The sequence below is a fragment of the Carettochelys insculpta genome, chromosome 4 (genome assembly GCF_033958435.1).
Source record: "Carettochelys insculpta isolate YL-2023 chromosome 4, ASM3395843v1, whole genome shotgun sequence".
NCBI lineage: Eukaryota > Metazoa > Chordata > Testudines > Carettochelyidae > Carettochelys > Carettochelys insculpta.
In genome coordinates, this window is record NC_134140.1 from 51,646,230 (window position 1) to 51,667,787 (window position 21,558).

A 21,558-nucleotide genomic window follows, 5' to 3' on the forward strand; every position below is an offset into this window, starting at 1 on the left:
TGAAGGGTTAGAGCTGGGCTGTGTGGTACACACTGGGTCATTGAGGTTTGTTTTTTCTTTTTTTTTTAAAATCAAGAAAATTAGATGCCCCAAAATTTAAATACATAATTATGGGTTCTCAGAGGTACCTTTGGCCCTTCCCATATGTGTAGAGTGGCTATACTGAAACCTCTGAAAAACCAAGAAAAAACTACACACCGTACCAACAACTTTATCCCATTTAAATGGCATGGAGAACTTATGAAAACAGAATACAATTAATTATTGAATACAGCCAGGATGAGAAACTAAATATCACTACTCTTTGAAAAAGTACCATTGAATCTCAACCATGGTATAAATCTCATATGAAACACTAAGTATGGATTTGAAAGGGGAAACAGCCTCATACCGAATTATCTATACATCCACTGAAAGCTGCCAATCCAAGTGTTTAACTGGCCCAAACCCACTTTCTCTGGAATATCTGATCGGTGGCCTGGCTACTACTGGCTAAAAAAGGGGTGGCGGAGTCCAATGGTGTGAAGACAACGGGCAACGTATCAAATTTATCTACTAAGAACAGAACGATGTTTTGTTTTTTCCGTCTTGAAGTTCTGTTCATTCCCTCTGAAGCATGTAGCATTGGCCATTGTGAGAAGACAGAATATTGGGCTAGATGAACCAATGGCCATGCTCTTGTGCTCTTACAAGATCCAACCTGGAATACTGAGCTGGAGATCTGTAGGTAAAGGGAGAAGCTGCTGTTAAACTTATTAGATAGTAAAACAGATTACAGCTTCTGCACACTAAACTTCTAATTTTGGCCCCACTGTATGAAAATGAGGATCAAGAGCAGGTTGGTGAAGAAAAACATACCAATGAAGTTTGAACCCTATTCAATACCTAATCAACCTAAGAGTGTAAAAAATCTACACCATGAGATAGCTAAACTGATTTACCCCACTTACTACCACTTTTTGAGTGGGGTGAATCATCTGCGACAATGGAAAAAAATTCTCTCAAGAGTTTATACTATGACACTACAGCAGCATATTTGCAGCACCACAGTGCTAGTGTTTGTAAGCCCTCAGTCTCTACCACTTTATGACTCTCCCATATATTTCTCCTCCCACTCCAAAAAAACCCTATTTTTAAGGCATCCTGACAAAATACAAATTCTATAAGGACCTTATTCCTTGGTTCACAAATACTGCAGCTAAACCAACTGACTCCTAATTAAGCTCTCTCCACATTAAAACCTAGCATAAAGATTTAAAACACAGCTAAGTCTACATCCACTGCTAACACAGCTATTAAAATGTGTCCAACAAAGCTGGGTATCAGTGCTTTAGATAGGCATTTCTTCAGCACACCACAGCAGTCCTGTTTACAAAGTCACAAAACAAATTCTGGGATGTCTCTACAATATGAAGATGTATCAGAAAGATTTAAAAATAGACTTTTATAAAAAGGAAAATTTAATTAATATATCCTAAATGGCATCCACTGTATGGTTAGTGCAGGGAGTCAGGATGGAGCCCACTTAAATTCCTGACTACCGTGCGAATTTGATTAGGCTTTTGGGACTTGTCTACCAGAGAAAGTTTTACCAACCTGAAGTAAACGTTTTGGTTTTTAAGCTGATCACAGAATCACAGAACACTAGGACTGCAAGGTACCTCGAGAGGCCATTGAGTCCAGCCCCCCCCGCCCCAATGGCAGGACCAAGTACTATCTAAACCAGGCGTGTCCAACCTGCGGCCCTGGACAGCTAGTAATGCGGCCCCACAAGACCGTAAACTTTTGACATTATTATGTGATTTATATACATTAACTATTATTATATATTTTGTATGCGGCCCAAGACTATCTTCACTCAATGCGGCCCAGGCAAGCCAAAAGGTTGGACACCCATGATCTAAACCATCCCTGAGAGACATCCATCCAACCTGTTCTTAAACACCTCCAGTGATGGAGGCCCCACAACCTCCCCCGGCAACCATTCCACCGTTCGACTGCCCTGACAGCCAGGAACTCCCTCCCAATGTCCAACCCAAACCTCCTCCGCTGCAGCTCAAGCCCGTTGCCCCTTGTTCTATCCCCAGAGGCCAAGAAGAACAAGCCCCCTCCTTCCTTCTTATGACTCCCTTTTAGATACCTGAAAACCGCCACCGTGTCTCCCCTCAATCCCCTCTCTTCCAAGCCAAACAAGCCCTATTGTTTCAACCTTTTTTCATAGGTCACATTCTCGAGACCTCCAACCATTCCCATCGCTCTGATGTGAAAGGCCTTAGAGAGAAACTCTTTCAGTTTAAACTGGGCTTATTTTGATTTATCTTAAAACTATTCAGCTGGGTCTACATGTGGCCCTTCCTTTTGAAAGGGGGATGTTAATGAGCAGGTTCGAAATATGCTAATGAGGTGCTGCAATGAATACGCAGCGCCTCAATAGCAATAATGGCAGCTGCAGCGATTTGAAAGTGCGGCTTTTCAAATCGCACACCACCCATGGAGACGGAGACGGGACCTTCCGAAAGGACCTGCCCCCCCAGTTTTCGAAAGCCCTTCTTCCTAACACCAGATAGGAAGAAGGACTTTCAAAAACTGGGGTGGGGGTCCTTTCGGAAGGTCCCATCTTCACGGGCAGCGCACGATTCAAAAAGCCGCACTTTTGAATCGCCATGGCCAACGTTATGCTAATGAGGCGCTGCATATTCATTGCAGCACTTCATTAGCATATTTCAAACCTGCTCATTAACATGCCCCTTTCAAAAGGAAGGGGCACGTGTAGACCCAGCCTGCATGATTTAAGATAAACCAGCACACCACATTCTAAATTAAAATAAGTGTCCATGTTGACTTTTGAACCAGTTTATCTAAATAAAGCTAAAAATTGATGTAAGCTAAGTTGGTGCAACTTTCACCTTAGCTGTATGAAGACCTTGTCAAGATAACTAGGCCATGTTTGGAAGCAAAATAACGTAAATTTTAGCCCTGTAGTTTACCATTACACAAGCAATGTCCCAAACACAAGGGCAAGAAAATAGGAATGAATCTTAATGACCCAGGCTCTACCCTCCAATACAAGTGACTCCAAAGACAGAAGAGCTGCATCTACACCCGCCCCTTCCTTTCAAAAGGGGCATGGTAATGAGCGAGGTTGGAAGATGCTAATGAGGTGCTTCCATGAATATGCAGCACCTCATTAGCATAATGGCAACCACAGCAATTCGAAAGTGCCGTTTTCTAATCGCCCGCTGTCCGTGCAGATGGGGGCCTTTCAAAAGGGCCCCCCAGGCTTCAAAAGCCCCTTACTCCTAAATCCAAATTGAAATAAGGGGCTTTTGAAGACTGGGGGGGGGGTCCCTTCAAAAGGACCCCGTCTACACAGGCGGTGCACAATTCAAAAGCATCGCTTTCGAATTGCTGTGGCCGCCATTATGCTAATGAGGTGCTGCATGTTCCTGGCAGCGCCTCATTAGCATCTTCCAACCTCACTCATTACCATGCCCCTTTCGAAAGGAAGGGGCTAGTGTAGACACAGCCAATATGGTCTTAACAAGCTAGAAGCTCTTATTTGTTGAGAAATACCTAAAATACAAGCAACTTCCTAAATTTCATCTTTTTTCAACCTATCAGTATTTAAGAGTGCTACCTTGCAAGATGCTGTGTACATCTGTCCCATCCCAGCTCAATTTTAAGATCAGTAGCCTCGCCAAAGTAAAAACAGTACCACTCATATTCTTCAAGTGCAAGCAGTGCGTTGGTGCTTTGCTGGGTGGGACAACAGCGCGCAGCTCTTACCAAGATCAAGTACTCAATGGAACGAAACAACTACTTAAAAGTGGCCTTGACTTTTTAAACCAAGACTCACAATATATGCATCTACTGATTCATTGTACATAACAGATTCCAAAGAGTTTTAATTGCTGTATCCCCCTGTATCAAAAGAAGGGGTATAAAAACATGTCATGTGTTTCTGTGGCACATTATGCAAACACTACAGTTTTTACTCAAGCATTATTCAAGAGCCCCACATTAGCTGAACTCTTCTCTGTTTTAACATGTTCCCTACAGCTATTTTCTCTTTGTTCATCAAATATCCCAAAAATACAATCAGGTACATTTCTACTTTTTAAAATTGTGGATATAAATATCCAGGACCAAATTCTGCCATCTGGTATACTACGCAGGGTTCCCGTAAAACTCAATACCAAGCCAAGCCTTTCAACAGTTTATTAAATGTTCTTATTAATGTCACTATAAAGCCTAAATACCTTATTTTAGGACTAACACAAACCTCATTAAAGTCAACTGAGAGGCTCCCCCATACAACGAAATGGGATTGGACAGGGCCTTTGTTTGTGAGCCCCTTCAGAGTTTTTGTCCCCCATCCCCTGTAGATTTCTTTTATATATTTATTTTGTTAATATTTTACAGAGAACATAGCTTTAACACAGTTTTTAAATATAAGGTGATTTTCTTCTATAAAACTCATTGATTTAATGAATGAGTAATTTTAACTTTGATTTGCAAGTTATATTTATTTGGAAAAAAAGTTAAATCATCATCTACTCATGACATAAAAATGGTTTTATTTGGAGCACACTTTATATGATTTGTATACACTCCTAGTTTCACATGACCTAAAGTGAACTCTTACATTTAAGTTAAATACCCAATTTTTTCGAGATGTTGTGTCCAGCATTTCATTCCATGACTGTAGCACAAATATGCAACAGGCAAGGCTGGAATAAGAGATCAAAATTAAACAAAACCAATCTTGCTCAAGCTGCACAGTTTCAATATAAAATAAGTAATAGTTTATTCTGTGCATCATATCTTTATTTTAGCTGATAAAAAATAGGGACTTGAGATGAAACCCAGCTCAAGGTCTGGGGTGAATGTGCTAACTCAACAAACATGAACTACTCCTGAGCTAGCCTTAACACAGGCCAAGGTCAGCCATAGGTTAGAACATACACTTGTATATAAATCAAACACAAAACGGAAGCTCCTCAGAGCTTTGGTATTATGGTAGTTTGCAATGTGCCGCTCTGGGGACTAGTTAATTTTGGCTGCAGCCTCTAGAAAGTCTGAGGAACGGAAGATTTTGCTTTAGGACGGGGGACCCTTACACCTACCTCTTCTTTTCCAAGGAGCGCAGACTCATAAATAACAATCGCAGACACTGTGTCGCCGTTTTCTCACCTGTAGTGCTGGTCACGGGCCCCCGATCCATTTACGTGCGCAGGCCCTCACCAACCACACCTACCCACGTGCACCCCTCCCCTTACCCCGGCGGCGGCAGGAGTCCCCCTCCCTCCAGCCCCATGCCCCACAGCATGCTTCACCCCCACCCCTTACCTGTGCTGCAGCCCCACCAGCCCCAGCGTGATCACATGGGGCACATCCAGCTCGGTGGGCCACGAGCCGGAGGCGATGCAGCCGAACACGCCGCACTCCTCCCGGATGCCCAGCTCCTCCAGCTCCATAGCGCCCGGCCGCCCTGCACGAACACGTGCTGCTGTTGGCTCCAAAGCGCGGGTCTTTGGCGGCCGGAGGCTGCCTCTAGCGCGAGGCCACCTCCCCCTGCTGCGCCGGCGCCGCGGACAGCCAGGGACCCGACAGCGCCGCCCCGCGCCGCGCGTCACCAACAGCCGCTCTTATTTACCATCGAGGACACGGGGGGGGTGGCGGGTGGGTAATGGTCCCTTCTGCCGCGCCCTGACTCTCTGCGGCCGCGTGCGCCGGCAGCTAGTGCCGGTCTTGGAAACACTATCGGCGCCGGAGCTCCTCCCCCCACGCTCCGTGTGTGGTACGTCCCGCTCTTCCGCGCGCTGCTTGCCCGGCTTCCCGCTGTGTTCACACAGCTCGAGGCGGGAGGGGGCGGGGTGGGTACAGGTGCCCGGAGAGCAGCGTGGGGTAGTCTGTACTCCGGGGGGGGCGTGGCGTTGCGTTGGCTGAATGGAGATGGAGCAGCGGGCTCGGGTTGCGCCCTGGCAGTGGGATGGAGTTAGGTACTTTGGCGCATGCACGTTGGGAGGCGAATGGGAGCTGGCGCGTGGTAATTCTCTTGGGACGGGGCTGTCCGTTCTGCGCTTCGATGATTGGGGGACTGAGCCGTCTTGCCCCGCCCCTTCCGTTGCCCGCCACTTCGTCTTTTCCGCCGCTGGGCTCCAGGCGCGCGCTTCCGTCATCTCCGCGTGGGAGCGCGAGACGGTGGGTGTGGAAACTTGGGCGCCGCCAGGCACACGTGCTGATCGGGCCTCTGTGTGTTTTGTAGGTGCCTGCCGAGGCCGCCGCCGGCGCGATGGCTCCCGTAGCGTCAGGTAAGGTCTCGTGGCCGGGGGCCAGTTCAGCACCGGCCTCCCGCTAAGCCCGCGGGACGAGCAGCGGCCCCCGCTGCCCATGTCGGGCTTCCCAGGGGCGCGGGAAACTGTCGCTGCTGCTCCGCCTCTGCAGACCGGGGCTGGGGGGTGCTCGGCCTCCGGGGCCCCGGGCGAGAGGCGTTCGGGCCGCTTCGCGCGCGCGGGTGTGGGGTGGGAGGGAGACCTTCGTCCGGCTTTTAAATCCTAATTGGGGAAGAGGGTAAATGAAACCTGAACGACAAAACCCGCCAGGGTAAGTGGCTGGGTCCAAAGTGCGGGGAAGGGCAGGAGGGTTAGTAGCGCCATTTTCGTGGCCTTTCTCGTTCACCGCAGGTGGGAGTCTTTGGTGTTCTAGGTCTCCTGCCTTAGGTTTAATAGGGACCTATCCCCAGTGCTGTAGCAAGTGAAGCTGGCTATAATCTAGATAACTCCGGTTTCAGAGACAGTAAATACAGCACGTGCTTAACTAGTGACCTTCCGCTTTAAACTTGTTTGAACGCTTAAGGATGCTGAAACTCTGAATAACCTTCAAATGTTGCCTAGGGCAATGGCCGTATTATGAGAAGGGTTATGATTTCCCTGCTTGAGTCCCATATTTGCAGTGACTAGTTCTCATTCAGCTGGTGCAAGAATAAAAGTACAGGTAGCTACAGGAAGAGCTTTTGTGTAGCCCTTCCAAATCCTAAGCTGCATCATACCTGGAGGGTATGCTTTTCTTCCCATTCCCTAAAGATGGAGTGATCAGCCACACCCACTCATCATCACACTCTAACGTTTTTGCTTATTTATTGTTGTTAGTACAGATGTGAAAATAGAAAGGATGCATATCCCACTTGCAGTCCTCACAGTTTAAGGATACAAATCTTGAGCATTTTGCATTGGTGATACCATATAGCCAGTAATCATGAGATTTTAGACTCTTGCTTCTGTTGTTGGATTCAAAGTGCTCTTTACGTGAGGGGTACATTCTGTGGCTGGATCCAGTTTGCCTAGCTGTTTAGCAGAGCATACTTTATAGCTAGCAACTTGTGTTTGGCTGCTTGTCTTCATCTTGCTCCATTCTGCAGCCACGCTGCTCCCACAACCCTCCTGCTAGTTGTGCTGAGCAGGGTGAGAGTAGAGTGCTGAAGTCAGGGTGTTCCCCTGCCTGCGTACCCCATCTTTGTAGAGCAGGGGTCAGGGGAGAAGAACACATGCAAGAAAGCACAGTGAATCTACTCCTGTCTGTAGTATGGTGATGGAGATGAGTGCCTATCTTAACAGGCAATGCACTGTTTCTAAGATTTCTCCAGTAGCCATTCTCATTGGCAGGCTTTTCTCCACTACTCCAATATACCCCATCTCTGCAAAGTGGAAGAGGGGGCAAGACAAATCAAGACAGCTTCCCCTGTCATAAAGAGACAGAACATGGTGTTTCTCAGAAACTTACCCATCAGCAGCCAGCACACATGCACACACATTCTGTCACACAGTCTCTCACACATTGCCCCCAAGTCTCTGTCACATGCACAACAATCTGTGTCACAAAGTCTCCCTTACATGCAGTCTCTTTCTCTCTAGCCCCCTGCCCTTTCCAGGGCCCTGGAGCTGGCCTGTGATGACTTATTAAAAATTTGTGGAGTGACTCCCTGTGAAAATCATTCCCCCACTCCTTCGTTTTAATCTTTGACAGAAATGCTGGAGCATTGTCAGCTAAAGACCAGAGGGTGTATTCTATCTCAGGTTCCCAAAGGACACTTTCATATATGATTAACCAAAAATAATCCTAATTTGTAACTTTAAACATTAACTTTTATTTCCCTAGAACTGAAACTTGGTAAAAAAATTAATGAAGGTAAAACAAAAGAAGTCTACGAGTTGCCAGATCTCTCAGGATGTGTGCTGATGCAATCAAAAGACCAAATAACAGCAGGAAATGCAGCTAGAAAGGATCATATGGAAGGAAAGGCAGCCATCTCTAATGCAACTACTAGCTGTGTGTTTCAGCTGCTTCATGAATCTGGTAAGTGTTTCAAAGGTAAAATAGATTCGTTTGTGTTTTATATAATAAGTCTTGTACTACTGTCTGAAACACAGTAAAAATAATTCAGTTAGGTTTTGGAACTGATTGACTTGGGTAGTTTCCTTATATCATTGTCCTAGAGTTAAAGCATAATAAAAACGGAAGACACGGATGAATGAACTTCATTAAATGTGCTTCTTTTTCTCAGTTTGCTTTCGAAGACTGTATATTGTTTGTAGCATAAAAAGGACGTTAAGTGTTTTAAAGGCTACTGTGAAGAAGCGATTTTATTTTGTATAATTTATATTGCATATGCAGGGTGAGTTGAAATCTTGAGATTTATTTTTGAGGCTTCACAGGTGGCGGGGGACTATTGACACAGTTCTCTTTCCCTTCAAAATCAACAGCACAACTTCCATTAACTTGAGTAGGGACAGAACTGCATCCTGTGTGACTTAGGCACCAACTAATTACGTGACTTCACTTTTCTTATCTGTAAAAAATGGCTTTAGTCCTTGCTTGTTTTGCAGAAGATAAATGTTTCGAATGTTCTGCCTTTCATTCTGATAATTAATGTCAAGTAAATCATTTTGAGAAAATAGTTTTACTTTATTACTATATGTAAAAAAATTATTTCATAGAACTTGAATACACTTCCCTGAAATGGCTTGTGAAAAGCATGTACCATATGCATTGCTTCCTTGGTTTAGGCTCTGAAGCATAATTGCAATGTAAATAATTTGATTTTAGAAGCTTAAAAGAGACACAGTTAGCACCTTATTTGTTCAAATTTTGTTCAGGTAGTAGTTATACCAAAAACTATGGCTGCAAATATGTTTGCAAAATGGTTTTGGATGCTGAACTGCTTGACTGACTATATTCCAAAAAAGGTAATATGCTTTATATTGAATTAAAATTCTGTTGTTGGTTTTATTGGCAGTTAAATCTGATCTGCAAATAAACAGAAGGGTGGCTGAGGGGAAGAAATGCATGAGTATGAGGATTATTATGGATGCTTTGGTCAATAGGACCAGTCGATATTAAAGATAGTTTTAATATTAAAGACCTTTCCTAACCCTGTTTGCAGATTTAAAAAAAAATTTCAATTCAGTCATTTCTCTTCCTAAATACAAGCTCTAATTCTCCTATGGAAATACTTTGTGTGAGAACATGGCTCTTTATTCTGTTTTAACTCTTAATAACCTTCCTTACTAAACTGACTAGTGTATGCATTAGAGTCTAAGCAAAAGTTGCAACAGCATCCGTAAACAACAAGAAGTATCCTTGGTTTCTCAGACTGGTCAGCTAGTGACTAACTGGCATAATTGGCAGGTCATGTCATTTCCTTATGAGGAGAAAAGGCGATTTATTTACTTTGCACATTTGGAGTATTCTTTTGAGTCCATAAGTGATTTAAAAAAAAAGTGTCTACAAGTGGAGATATTTGCTAATCTCTTAATCTTCTAATAGAAAATTTGACCTGTGGTTATTGTGATTTAAGAATAGAAAATCTATAAAACACACAGGTGCAGGGAAGGGGGCAATAAAAAGCAAATGAGATGGATGCTGAAAATTAAGTGACTTGTGCTGAATAACTATAAATTACGGTTTGATTGTACCCCATTAGATATGTTTAAACTAAAGTAGACACCAGAGCAGATACTGAATAAACATTTTGTTTGTTCAAGAAAGAAAGCATCTTATTTTGGTATACTTGGTCCTGACTTAAAAATCAAGTAACAAAACAACACTTGCTTCATTACCTGTGTCTCAAATTCTGTGTTGAATGTCTTTCAGTTTGTCAGCAGAGGCAATTAACCTGTAATCCTGCAAATTTTAAACAGCAAACCCATCTATAAGTGCAGTTTTCCAGAACTTGTACTAGTGGTTTGTTCTGAATTCATACAGAAGTGAATACCACAGAGCTGTCACTTAGTCTTAGTAAGCTATTGGTATATACTTCTGACTCTTCGTAAACTAATAAAAGATTTAATTTGTGTTTAGCTTTTTTTTATTATCGGGAAAGTACAATACAGTAATGCAGGTGAGGAGCAAGTTTCCGTTCCCCCTTCTGAACTGAAATCTGGGGGGGATACTATACAAGACTTCTATGTTTTCTGCTACTTTCTATTACTGTCGCAAGAAGTCTCCATTTACTGCCTCACGTATGCCAAGATGTTAACATAATGGTCAAAACACTTTACACTGAGAGTATCTGCAGAGATGAATTCATAGTTTGCCACACAGTATGAAAACTATTACAGTAAACTCTTTCATATCCCACAGCCCCAGGACTGGGAGGTTGCCAGATATTCAAATATTCTGGATGTTGATAGAGAGGCATACCTAGCAATGCATAACACCAAAGAAAAGCTAGGTTAGATATTAAGAAAAAAACAAATGTATGCTGAGTACTTCGTTTACCAACAACAGTCATATTGTACACTATAAACTTGTTAATGTTTGTTTGTATTTACTTTCACTATACTGTACTTATGGAAAACATAACTAAAATGTACTTATGGTTTAAATGGTAGTTCATTTGAGATTTCTGGATAATAGAATGCTGGATATGAAATAATTTACTGTATGATGGTTGATTTCTAAATTGCTTATGCTATATGTATGTTTTCCATCCTGATATCTGCTCACTGTGACTCTATAAGACAGATGAAAATGGAGAGACATCTGCTAGGAGCAGTGACTTGGATTATCTTATAGCAGTGGCTTTCAACCTACTGGAACCCTGGAAGTCTGCAGACTTTAAGATTTGTAAAAGGGTCCACACCTGCAGATAAAATAAAAAAAAATTAAAAAACAAAATAAAGAATACCTCTGATATATAGCATAATCAGGAAAAATATTCTGTTGTAGAGTGGCTGTATGAAATTTAGGAAGTGAGTACTTTATGAATTGACACAAATTTTATGTTCTAATTTAAGGCTCCTCAGTGGGAAGGTGATCATCTTAGGTGTAACGTAGCTACAGAATATTGAGGGTTTTGAGAAGACAATTTTGTGATAAAACAATGTTCTGCTTTATCAGCTATGTCATTCTGACCACATTGCATTTCTGTGGGTGAACTGAGAATAGAGCAACATAACTGAGTTGTCTTCGTATGTTTAGGAATCAAAACTGCTTTTGTGAGAAAACATAGTGACACAGCGTTCATAGCAGCTCAGTGTGAAATGATTCCAATTGAATGGGTGTGCAGAAGAATTGCTACAGGTTCTTTCCTGAAAAGAAACCCCGGTGTCAAGGAAGGATATAAATTTTACCCACCCAAAATTGAGATGTTCTACAAGGTAAGTAAAATTATAACTTGCTCTTAAAAGAAGGTAATGTGTTGAAACAAATGCAACTGTCCACCTGAAATGATATTGTTACAAAAGAAGCTGAATATGAGAGCAGGACATGGGCCTGAAATTGACTTCTGTCAGCTTTAGTGAATTTTGTATTTGTTTGGTTCCATTATTGTTGTATGCAAGATACAGATAGAAACTCACTAATTCAGTGGTGGGCAAAACCTATTGGCCTATCAGATCTTATTAATCTAGCCACTGAGCTCTATTTTCAGAGTCAGGTTGGGATATTGCTTTCCCCTGCTCCTTGTGGCTTCAGAGGCAGCCAGGAGGTTCTGCATCCTGCCCCATCTCTGCAACTCAACTCTGCACAGAGCCTTGTTGCACCATGTCTTCTCCCCTGTCCCCCCATAGTTTCTAGAGGAGAAATGGACCACCACATACAGGAGCAGTTTCAGGTAAACCACCTGGATCTTGCACCCCTGAGCTGCCTCTCTCTAGCCCTGACCTCTTCTCCCTTCTGCCACCTCCCAAGCCCTTCAATCCTAGTATGGTGCACCCTCCTGCACCCCATACCACTCAGCCCAACCCCAAAGCCCAAACCCTCAGCTGGACACCTCACCCCCATCCTGCATCCCAGTCCCCAATTTTGTGAACATTCTGGTTTTCCATACAATTTCCAAACCAAGATGTGACACTTGAGCCAAAAGGTTTGTTCACCCCAGGCTTAAGTCCTACTGAAAAAAAATAAAGCAAACAATGGGGAAAAGAAATGTCAGTTATAACAGCACTATTTATTATACTTTCCAACAAGTGTATTGTAGGTTGACAAGAGTCCCTTTAAACTGAAACGAAACTTACTGATGGATTTTTTTTTTAAGAAACTACTAGTGACACTGTATTTTGCAAACATTGCAAAAATGGCTGTCCTGAACAATTTATTAGGTCACAGATTCTCCAACTAGTTTAGAAAGCTGGCTGGTCACATAATGTGGAGTCCTCATTTCCAGCATCTGAATCTCATCACAAAGCAGCTAAAGGTGCCTTAAGCATTCCATTTGTTACTCCAGAGTAAACTACTGCTGTAATTAAAATGGGTGTGAGGTAAATGGTGGGGAGGAGACCTTTGTAATTACAAATGGGGAAGACAGCAGGCTTAATTAGAGAGGAGATTGCGGACACCATCTTATATAGAAGCCATTTCACATTTCTTATTTCTGCACATACACAAGAGCTTGAACTTTTCCTCACCTGTTTGGGAATGGCAGGGAGGATGAGCTCTATGGAGCGCGTTAATGAACTGTTTGGATTTGGGGCTCCTGTTCCCTGACACCTGTTTCTCCTTGCTGATAACAGCTTTCTCTCTGGAAGTGATTTATGTTTCTCTAACTAATTGCCTCTGACACTGGGCTTGTTTGTGTAAGAGTATAAAATACCAGAGTTAGCTGCATCAAGCAGCCTTGCTGGACCTGGTTTTACCAGTGTCCAGTTTGGCTCATCTGTTGCCTTATTGAATTCAATAAAGCTGAATGTTAGCCGCCTAACCACAGAGAAGTCTTTTGCTTCAACAGGACGGTTCTTGAGATAATCTATGCCTGCCTCTTCACTGATACTCGGTAGCAGAGAGATTCCAAATGGAGTAGTTGCCTTGGGACTGGATGGTGAATGGGCTGGAAAACTTTTTCCTGGGTGACTGTGCAGCATTTCACTGCATGGCAGCCATTTCAGGAAACTGCTAACTTCTTCCCTTTTGAGCGGAGAAAGTGGCTAAAACTTGAAGTTGTAGCCAAAGTTGTAAAACTTTGGGCATCTTTTTTACATCTTGCCTGTCCCCCACCTCCCCCAGTTGTAGGGAAGCATCTGAAGACCTGACCAGTACCCATCCTGGTGTGTCAGCTATATATAGTAGACCCCTAACTTACATGATTTCGACTTTTGCATTTCTTGTATTAAGGCGAGTGGAAATCAATAATGGTAGGTAGGTTGGGGGCACGGGGAAGTGGCAGGAGGGACACTCAACTACAGTTGGTGGCCCTGGGCAAATGGGGGGCTGCAGAGATGGAGGCAGGATCCAGCTGCAGCTGCCAGCTTGGGGGGAGCTGTCCAGCTGCTCAGCCCTGCTGCACCCCCAGTTCCCCTCCGCTTGCTGCTGACCTCTGGCTCTGCCTGTCTGAAAATCCCTGGTGCAGAAGATGCTTAGCAGCTGCAGTGAAGATGGTGGCGGCTCCATGCGCCTGCCGTCTGGCATGGCACTTGCACTCATTGCTGCTTGCATGCTCATGCTGCAGACGCTGGTGGCATGACGAGCAGTGGGCCAGCGGTGGCAGCCACAAGAAGAGGGATGAGGGCGTCATCCTGGCTTCCAAAGTGCTGTGGAGCTGGTCAGTTTCCCATGTCCTGCCAGTGCAGGGGAGCCAGGGACCAAGCAGCAGTCTCATCTGTATTGCTGTATTACTGTATTGCATATTAAAAGGTATGCACTGCATCCTCTGACAAAAACTGTACTTGACGATATTACAGTAGTTGCTTTCATCAGGTTCAAGATTGAATGAACTCTTGAAAAAATCTCTTAAAAATAGGGGTCAGGTGGGCTTTATGATGTCCTGACTGCCTCTAAATAAGCAAGTTGAAAATAACATTTAGAGTCAAACTTCCATTAACTCCCTTGAAACTTCTCGTAGAATTTGTTGAAACTGAACCGTCTGCACTACACTGGAAATGGATTTTGTAGGCTTAGTGTTGAAAGTTGTCCAGTGTTGCAGGTTTTTATTGCTTTTATACTACATGCAGTTGGAGATAAATGAAAAATAGACCATCCCCTTCCATTGGTATCCCTAAAGTAGGAGTGGTGTAAGTAGCTAATTCTTTGGAACTTATTAGGCTTTCTAGAGTCGCTTCTCTGTTGCAGCTTCCAGACTTAGCTTATGTCTGCACTACCACAGAAGGATGACCTAATATAAGCAACTCCAGTTATGTCAATAATATAGCTGGGGTCAACATAACTTAAGTTGAGTTACCAGAAAGTCTAGCCTCTATGCATTTGATGAGAGAAACTCAGTGAATCTTCAGTGGATCCTCTAAATCAACTGCCTTGCTCCCTGCTGCAGTGTAATGTTCAATGCTTCAGGTTGTCTTAAGGTAGTAAAAGGCCTTACAGCTTGGATTTCTCTATCATTGTGGTTTAAAAAAATCATACTAGAACTTGTTTTATCAAAAAATCCATTTAAAGTCACAAAACCTATCTAATACTGGCTTTCAGATTTTTCTTGTCACAGTGTGTTTAGGGTTTCTTTTAGTCTAACTCAAATGTGGTGCAGCCAGTGCTTAATCTTATTCTGAGCCAGTTTATTTTACTTCATTTTCAGGATGATGCTGCTAATGATCCACAGTGGTCTGAGGAGCAACTAATTGAAGCCAAGCTCTGTTTTGCTGGACTTACTATTGGCCAAACTGAAGTGGATATTATGGCCCACTCAACACAGGCTATTTTTGAGATACTGGAAAAATCTTGGTTACCCCAGAACTGCACTCTTGTTGACATGAAGGTATTAGAAAAATAATCTATCTTGTAGATCATGGTTCTGAAAGCAGTGAAGTAAGTTTTTGATGCTACTGTACAGCTTTTGAAAATAGCTTGCTTTCTTTTTTGTGTGTGTGTGTTGCTAGGTAGAATACGGTGTTAATATAACCACAAAAGAGATTGTCCTTGCTGATGTCATTGATAATGATTCTTGGAGACTGTGGCCATCAGGAGACAGAAGCCAGCAGAAGGACAAACAGGTAATATTTTGGGTCAGAAGTAAGATTAAAAACAAAACTACATCTCAGTTTGGTTGGGAGATGGAGGGTAGAGGGCAAGTGGTAAAGCAATTGCTGTGAGTTTATTCAAAGTAGACCATAAAGCATTTAGGGTTTGATCCTGCATAAGTCAATGGCAAAATTCACAGGGACTTTAATGGCAATAGAATCAAGTAATTAAGGATGCCTGTATCTTAAATGGGAATTCCCACAATATTTTCTGGTGTTTCTGTGTATATTTAAGTCCTGCAGGGACCTCCGGAATGTCTGGCATAAAGTGGGTCATTGTCAGCAACTACTATAACAGGAAATATTTGGTAGAATGTGGGTAAACAGAACAGGAGACTTACAGCTGTAAAGATGGCAAATTTCTGCAGCTTCCAGTAGTTGGAAGGTTGCAGTTTCACCTTCTTGAATATTTAAGTAGCAAAACTACCATTGCAATTCCTAATAGAATGTCAGGAGTAACTTATCTGTGTATTTCAGTCTTACCGTGATCTAAAAGAAGTGACACCTGAAGCATTGCAGATGGTTAAAAGAAACTTTGAATGGGTTGCAGAAAGAGTGGAGGTACCCCTTACTTATATTGTATGTCTAGAACTTGACAATATTGTGTATTCAAGTACTGTAGTTCATTTTCCTTTCTTTCTACTTCAGTTGCTGTTGCAAACGAAGGGCCAGGGTAGAGTTGTGGTGTTGATGGGCTCATCTTCTGATCTTGGCCACGGTGAAAAAATTAAAAAGGCATGTGCGAGCTTTGGACTTCCTTGTGAGCTACGAGTGACATCTGCTCATAAAGGGCCAGATGAAACTCTAAGGATCAAGGCAGAATATGAAGGTAACATGATTGTTCATGGTTTAAGGTTAGAATCAATCTTACAAACAGATCTTGTGATGCCCACAAAATAGTGTCCTTACTGTTAGTCCTTCGTTTTCTAACAGTCAATACCAAAAACCCTTACATTTTATTTAAAAAACATGTTCCTTGATAGAAGGTAAAGGAAAGTCACATTTTGTTCCTTCAAACCTGTGCTTGTGTGGACATGTAGTTACTTCTGTGCATGCCATTGTATGCTCTATGCATGTAGATATTGAATTAGAGAACACAGTCTGGGCAAGTACAGATTTTCCAGGTGCTCTTTTGAGGCTCGTATATTGAACTTAGCAGAAATGTTCACTAGGGGCTGTCACACAAAGAAAAAGATCCAGTTGCATGATTGATTATGATGTTAAGAACTCTGTTAAAACAGACTTTTTTGCATTTTCAAATCTTGATTTCAATTATAATAGTGTCCGATGCTCACTTTATTTTTTTATTAGAAATACAATCACCCACTGAAAAACCAAAAAATTTCAATTTCCCCAATACAAGACCTCCTAGTGCAAACTCCTTATCATGAAAGTTGAATTCTAAACATAGAATTACATACCAAAAAAAACCTGTATTCAAAAATAAAACAAAGCTTTAGCATCTACAGGTCCATTCAGACCTACTTCTTGTGCAGGCAGTTGTTCAAACAAGTCTGATCAGTTTGCAGGCGATAATGCCACCTGCTTCTTGTTTAGTGTCCCCTGAAAGCAAGGACAGACATTTGCATGAGTGTTGTAGCTGGCATTGCAAGATATGAATATGCTGATGTACTAAACAGTTGTGCTCCTTCATGTTTCAGCTACCATTTTGTGGGGTAGAGGGTGTGGGTGGTTTAAAATTGCTAAATCAAATTTGTGACTGAACTCTGTGGAGGACACTTATATATCTCCTGTTCTGTTCACCCGTATTCTGCCATGTATTTCATGTTACAGCAGTCTGAGATGATGGCCCAGCATATGTTCGTTTTAAGAATACTTTCACATCAGATTTAACAAAACACAGAGGTACCAATGTATGATTTCTAAAAATAGCTGCAGCACTAGGTGCAAGGTGTACAAATCTGAAGTACCTTCCAAAATCTGAGAAGCTGAGGTATAGAACATGCTTTCAGAAAAGAGCAGCAGGCCAGTGCAGAAACTACAGGACCTGAACCGGGGCGCGGGGGGAGAAGAGGAGTGTGGAAATCAACCGCTGTTGGTATCTGACTCAGATGATAAAAATGAAACATGCATCGGTCTGCTCTGTGTTGGATTGTTGCTGAGCAGAACCCATCACCATGAACTGCATCTGGAATGGCAGTTGAAGCATGAAGGGGCATACAGATATTTATGCATCAGATGCATAAATACTTTGCAACAGTGTCATGCACAGGCCTATTCTCACTTTCAGGTGATTCAAGAAGTGGACAGCATTATCTCCTGCAAGTGTCAATGAACTTGCCTGTCCGAGCAATTGGCTGAATAAGTAGGAGTGGACTTGTAGACGCTAAAGTTTTACTACTATTTTATTTTTGAATGCAGTTACATAACAAAAAATCTGCATTTTGTCAGATACTCTCAAATTGCATGAGGGTACCTGTATGAGGTGAATTGGAAAATACTACTTTTGCATGTCACTTTGAGAGTAAATATTTAATCAAAAATAGTCATATAAAGTGAGCACTGTACATTTTGTATTCTGTGTAATGTAGAAAAACATCTGAATTTAATACATTTTAATGTGTATTATTCTTTAACAATGCAATTAATTAATTGTTTTTAATTACTCTAGTTTTAAATTTGTGAGGTAATAGTGATTCATCAAAAGCCCTAATATTGTCTAGTTCTAACAGGGCAAAGCCTTTAAGAATGTGGTAATTTAACAGTTTCCATTAAGAAATGGCCAATACCTACCATTATGAATCTTGAAGGTCTGTCCGTTCGTCCCCACCCTACGCACAAGAAAGGGACTTGGTGGGTGAGTTGCCCATACTGTGCTACTTCTCTGGGGCTTCTGATGAGGCACTGCAGTGAATATGTAGCGTGTCATTAGCATAATGGCAGCCACAGCACGTCTACATGGGGGTCCTTTTTGAAAGACCCTGGACACTTCAAAATCCCCTTATTCCTATTTGGTTAGAGGAATAAGGGGATTTCGAAGTGTGTGGGATCCTTTCAAAAAGGACCCCATGTAGATGTGCCATTATGCTAATGACATGCTACATATTCATTGGAGCCCCTCATTAGCATCCCCCTTTTGAAAGGGGGATGGTAATGTAGACATAACCTAGGAGGCATACCAACAGCTGTGACAGTTACCGAGTTTTGCTATAGGAAACTACAGTTCTGTATTCCACAAAAAAAAAATCTGTTGCAGTAAAACTAAACTGACTTGTGAATTTCAAAAAAGGTATGTGCAGGGGAGAGGTGGTTAGTTACGGAGCCTTTCCATGAAAATGTGTGGGTGAGGGGGAAAGCAAAGCTCTTCTCTCCCTCCTGGTTTTTTGATACTTACTTGTTATGCTTTTGTGTGTGTTAGGTGATGAAATCCCTACTGTGTTTGTGGCAGTAGCTGGCAGAAGCAATGGCTTGGGACCCATGTTGTCTGGTAATACATCATATCCAGTTGTCAACTGTCCTCCTCTGTCAGCGGATTGGGGTGCTCAGGATATATGGTCTTCTCTTAGACTGCCCAGTGGTAAGAAGCATCCTGTTCGTTTCTCTCTCTCCTCTCTTACTCACACACACAGTTACATTCTTGTAGTTATTAGGAGCCTTTTTAAACTGAAATATTCTTGATGAGATGCTTTAATGTAGAAAAAAGTGCTTTTGCTATTAAACTGTTTCAGTTCTGTGGTACATGTAGATTAAAATTAAAAATTGCATTTTCATAAACACTGAACAGTCTTCCATACCCATTCAGTAGTCTGTTCAATGTATATGTTGTCAATAGTAGTAGCAACATTGAATTAGAGGGGCTAAACCAGGGGTCCGCAATCTGCAACTCTTTAAGGACTTCTTGTGGCTCCCATTGCTATAATTGCAAAGTTGTGTTTAAAAAAAAAAAAAAGCCTGATTATTTTTGGTATTTTGGTGAACATCTAAAAGCTGAACAGTGAACTTTTCTCTAAATAGCAAAAGATGTGGGATCTTGCAGTCTTAGATAACTCCCCCTTTAATATGTGCAGTGCATTGTGGGATATGTGCGCATTATTCTTAAAATAGGGGGTTACAAAAAATACGGTTCAACATTTATTAAGGACTGTCTCATATTCACATGCATTACAGCTCTTGAATTACTGAGTTTTTAACTGAATTAAAAAAAAAAATGGCTTTTGCTATTTTGGTTGCCAACCCCTAGGCTAAACCATGCATATGGGATGGATTTTTGAGGGGTGGACGGTGATCAAAGGGAAGGAAATTCTACTTCAAGTATTAAGAGGTTTTGGGCATGTTGAGACAGTGCATCAGTGCAGACAAGTAGCAATCTTGTAACGTGTGGGAATAAAGAAACAAGGTAATCTCTAGGATTAATGACATTGTTCATGCATTATTTTTTTTAAAAATTAGACTGGACAAGGTAAAATAAAATCCTTCAGTGTAACCCTCAGGATCTGGGAACTTACTTGTATGATTATTTTAAATCCTGTTTTGATTGGATTTTTTTCCTTTGCCAACAGGTCTTGGCTGTCCCACTATACTTTCACCTGAAGGAGCTGCACAGTTCGCTGCTCAGATTTTTGGATTAAGTAACCACTTGGTGTGGGCCAAGTTGCGTGCAAGCATGCTGAATACATGGATCTCCTTGAAGCAGGCTGACAAAAAGCTTAGAGAATGCACCTTATAAATATTTTGTTGAAAGGAAAGTAAGGTGCACCACTTTACATTGGTTACATGTAAATTTGTGTGTAAACTGTCTTCACGCAGATTAGTTGAGAATCTTAAACCCTTCGTATAGGAGGGCATATCTTGTCAGTATGGTAGATGATAGTTTCTCATTTTTCTGTCCGCTTATAAATAAAGTATGCAGGATATAGTTATTTCACTGATTTACTCAAGTGTGGTGTTTTAGTCCTTGTATGCTGCATTAGCTATGGATTACATAATATTAAAATGCAGGTTTAGGACAATCTGCACTGGAATTTGCTTTCCTGAGTAGTACTGCCATGTAACGTGTTACTGATGCAGCTTGGATTTACTAAGTCAACTGAACAGACTGCTAATCCAGAACAGAACATGTTGATGCAGTTCATCTTTTGGTTACAAAAAAAATAGGCTCTCTGTGCAGTAATATAGCCTTAGATTGCAGTCCTAACTGGAAGACTGTTCTGATGTAGACTTGGCCCTCCAGACGTCCTGTCAGCAGTTGTAAAAAGTGTATTGGGGGAAAAAGCCAGCCATATCGCAAAATAAGATATCATTGCTTCAGGAGAGAGTAAGTTCCCATGTTGATGATGCTCAAACAGCAGCTGATGAGATGACTACTTGGTGATGTTCAAAACTGACTTGTACGCTTTTGTCCTCTGTTCAAGTACAAGGGCTTTCCCTTTCACTAGTTCTGCTTCAGTGGCTATGATAATCTCAATTAATTTTAAGAAAATGCTGATGGATGCCTATGATTTGCCCCCTTACTCTTTTAGCGAGGAGTTGGTTGCAAAGGAAATTTTATCATAGACTAATGAAAAGTGGAAATAAACAATTAAGATATGCATGAGACTAAGCATGACTTTTTCCTCCACAAAACACTATTGTTAACTAGGGTCAACTTGATCAGTACAGTAATAAACCAGCATGCAATTTCCCAATTTGAAAAGCATGTGCTTGAAGAAATGTGTTGAATTCAAATTTCCTTTATGAAGTTTTTCTGTAATCATGCTATCAAAATTTTTAACAGGCCCTGGCTGACACTAAACTTAAGGGCTGTGCAATAACATGATTGGCATAGTGCTTCACAGCTACATGCATGCAACTGCCTTTCGCAAAAGGGAGGTACCAGGCACCATAGCATTGTTGAGGGGGAGGTGGTGGCTTTGGCTGGAAACTGAGGGACAAGCCCTTCTGCCCACAGGTAGTCTCGTGTGCTTTCATAGTCACATGGATAGTTCAACCCTAATCTTGCATGCTTAAAAGGCCAACATACAGTGACCTTTGATACTTACATTTATGTATGTGGGGAAGAAAATCTTGCTAGAATTTGAAAGTCAGTTTAGGAAATGGTTTGTTAGAGCTGTTGTGACAGTCAAGACTTCTTGTG

General features: G+C 42.0%; 1 protein-coding gene across 1 annotated transcript in view; it reads left to right on the top strand.

Annotated features, from left to right (window-relative positions):
- PAICS (phosphoribosylaminoimidazole carboxylase and phosphoribosylaminoimidazolesuccinocarboxamide synthase) overlaps positions 1–20,353 on the top strand; it is a 49,091-nt gene extending 28,738 nt beyond the window's left edge. Inside the window, exons 11-19 of the mRNA XM_074992102.1 lie at positions 6,269–6,314; positions 8,158–8,355; positions 11,482–11,660; positions 15,023–15,202; positions 15,324–15,437; positions 15,942–16,025; positions 16,113–16,293; positions 18,844–19,002; positions 19,985–20,353. Coding sequence (XP_074848203.1) covers positions 6,269–6,314; positions 8,158–8,355; positions 11,482–11,660; positions 15,023–15,202; positions 15,324–15,437; positions 15,942–16,025; positions 16,113–16,293; positions 18,844–19,002; positions 19,985–20,151 — 1,308 coding nt within the window. The 3' untranslated portion in view covers positions 20,152–20,353. The remainder of the gene's footprint in view (positions 1–6,268; positions 6,315–8,157; positions 8,356–11,481; positions 11,661–15,022; positions 15,203–15,323; positions 15,438–15,941; positions 16,026–16,112; positions 16,294–18,843; positions 19,003–19,984) is intronic.
- The last annotated feature ends 1,205 nt before the right edge of the window (positions 20,354–21,558 follow it).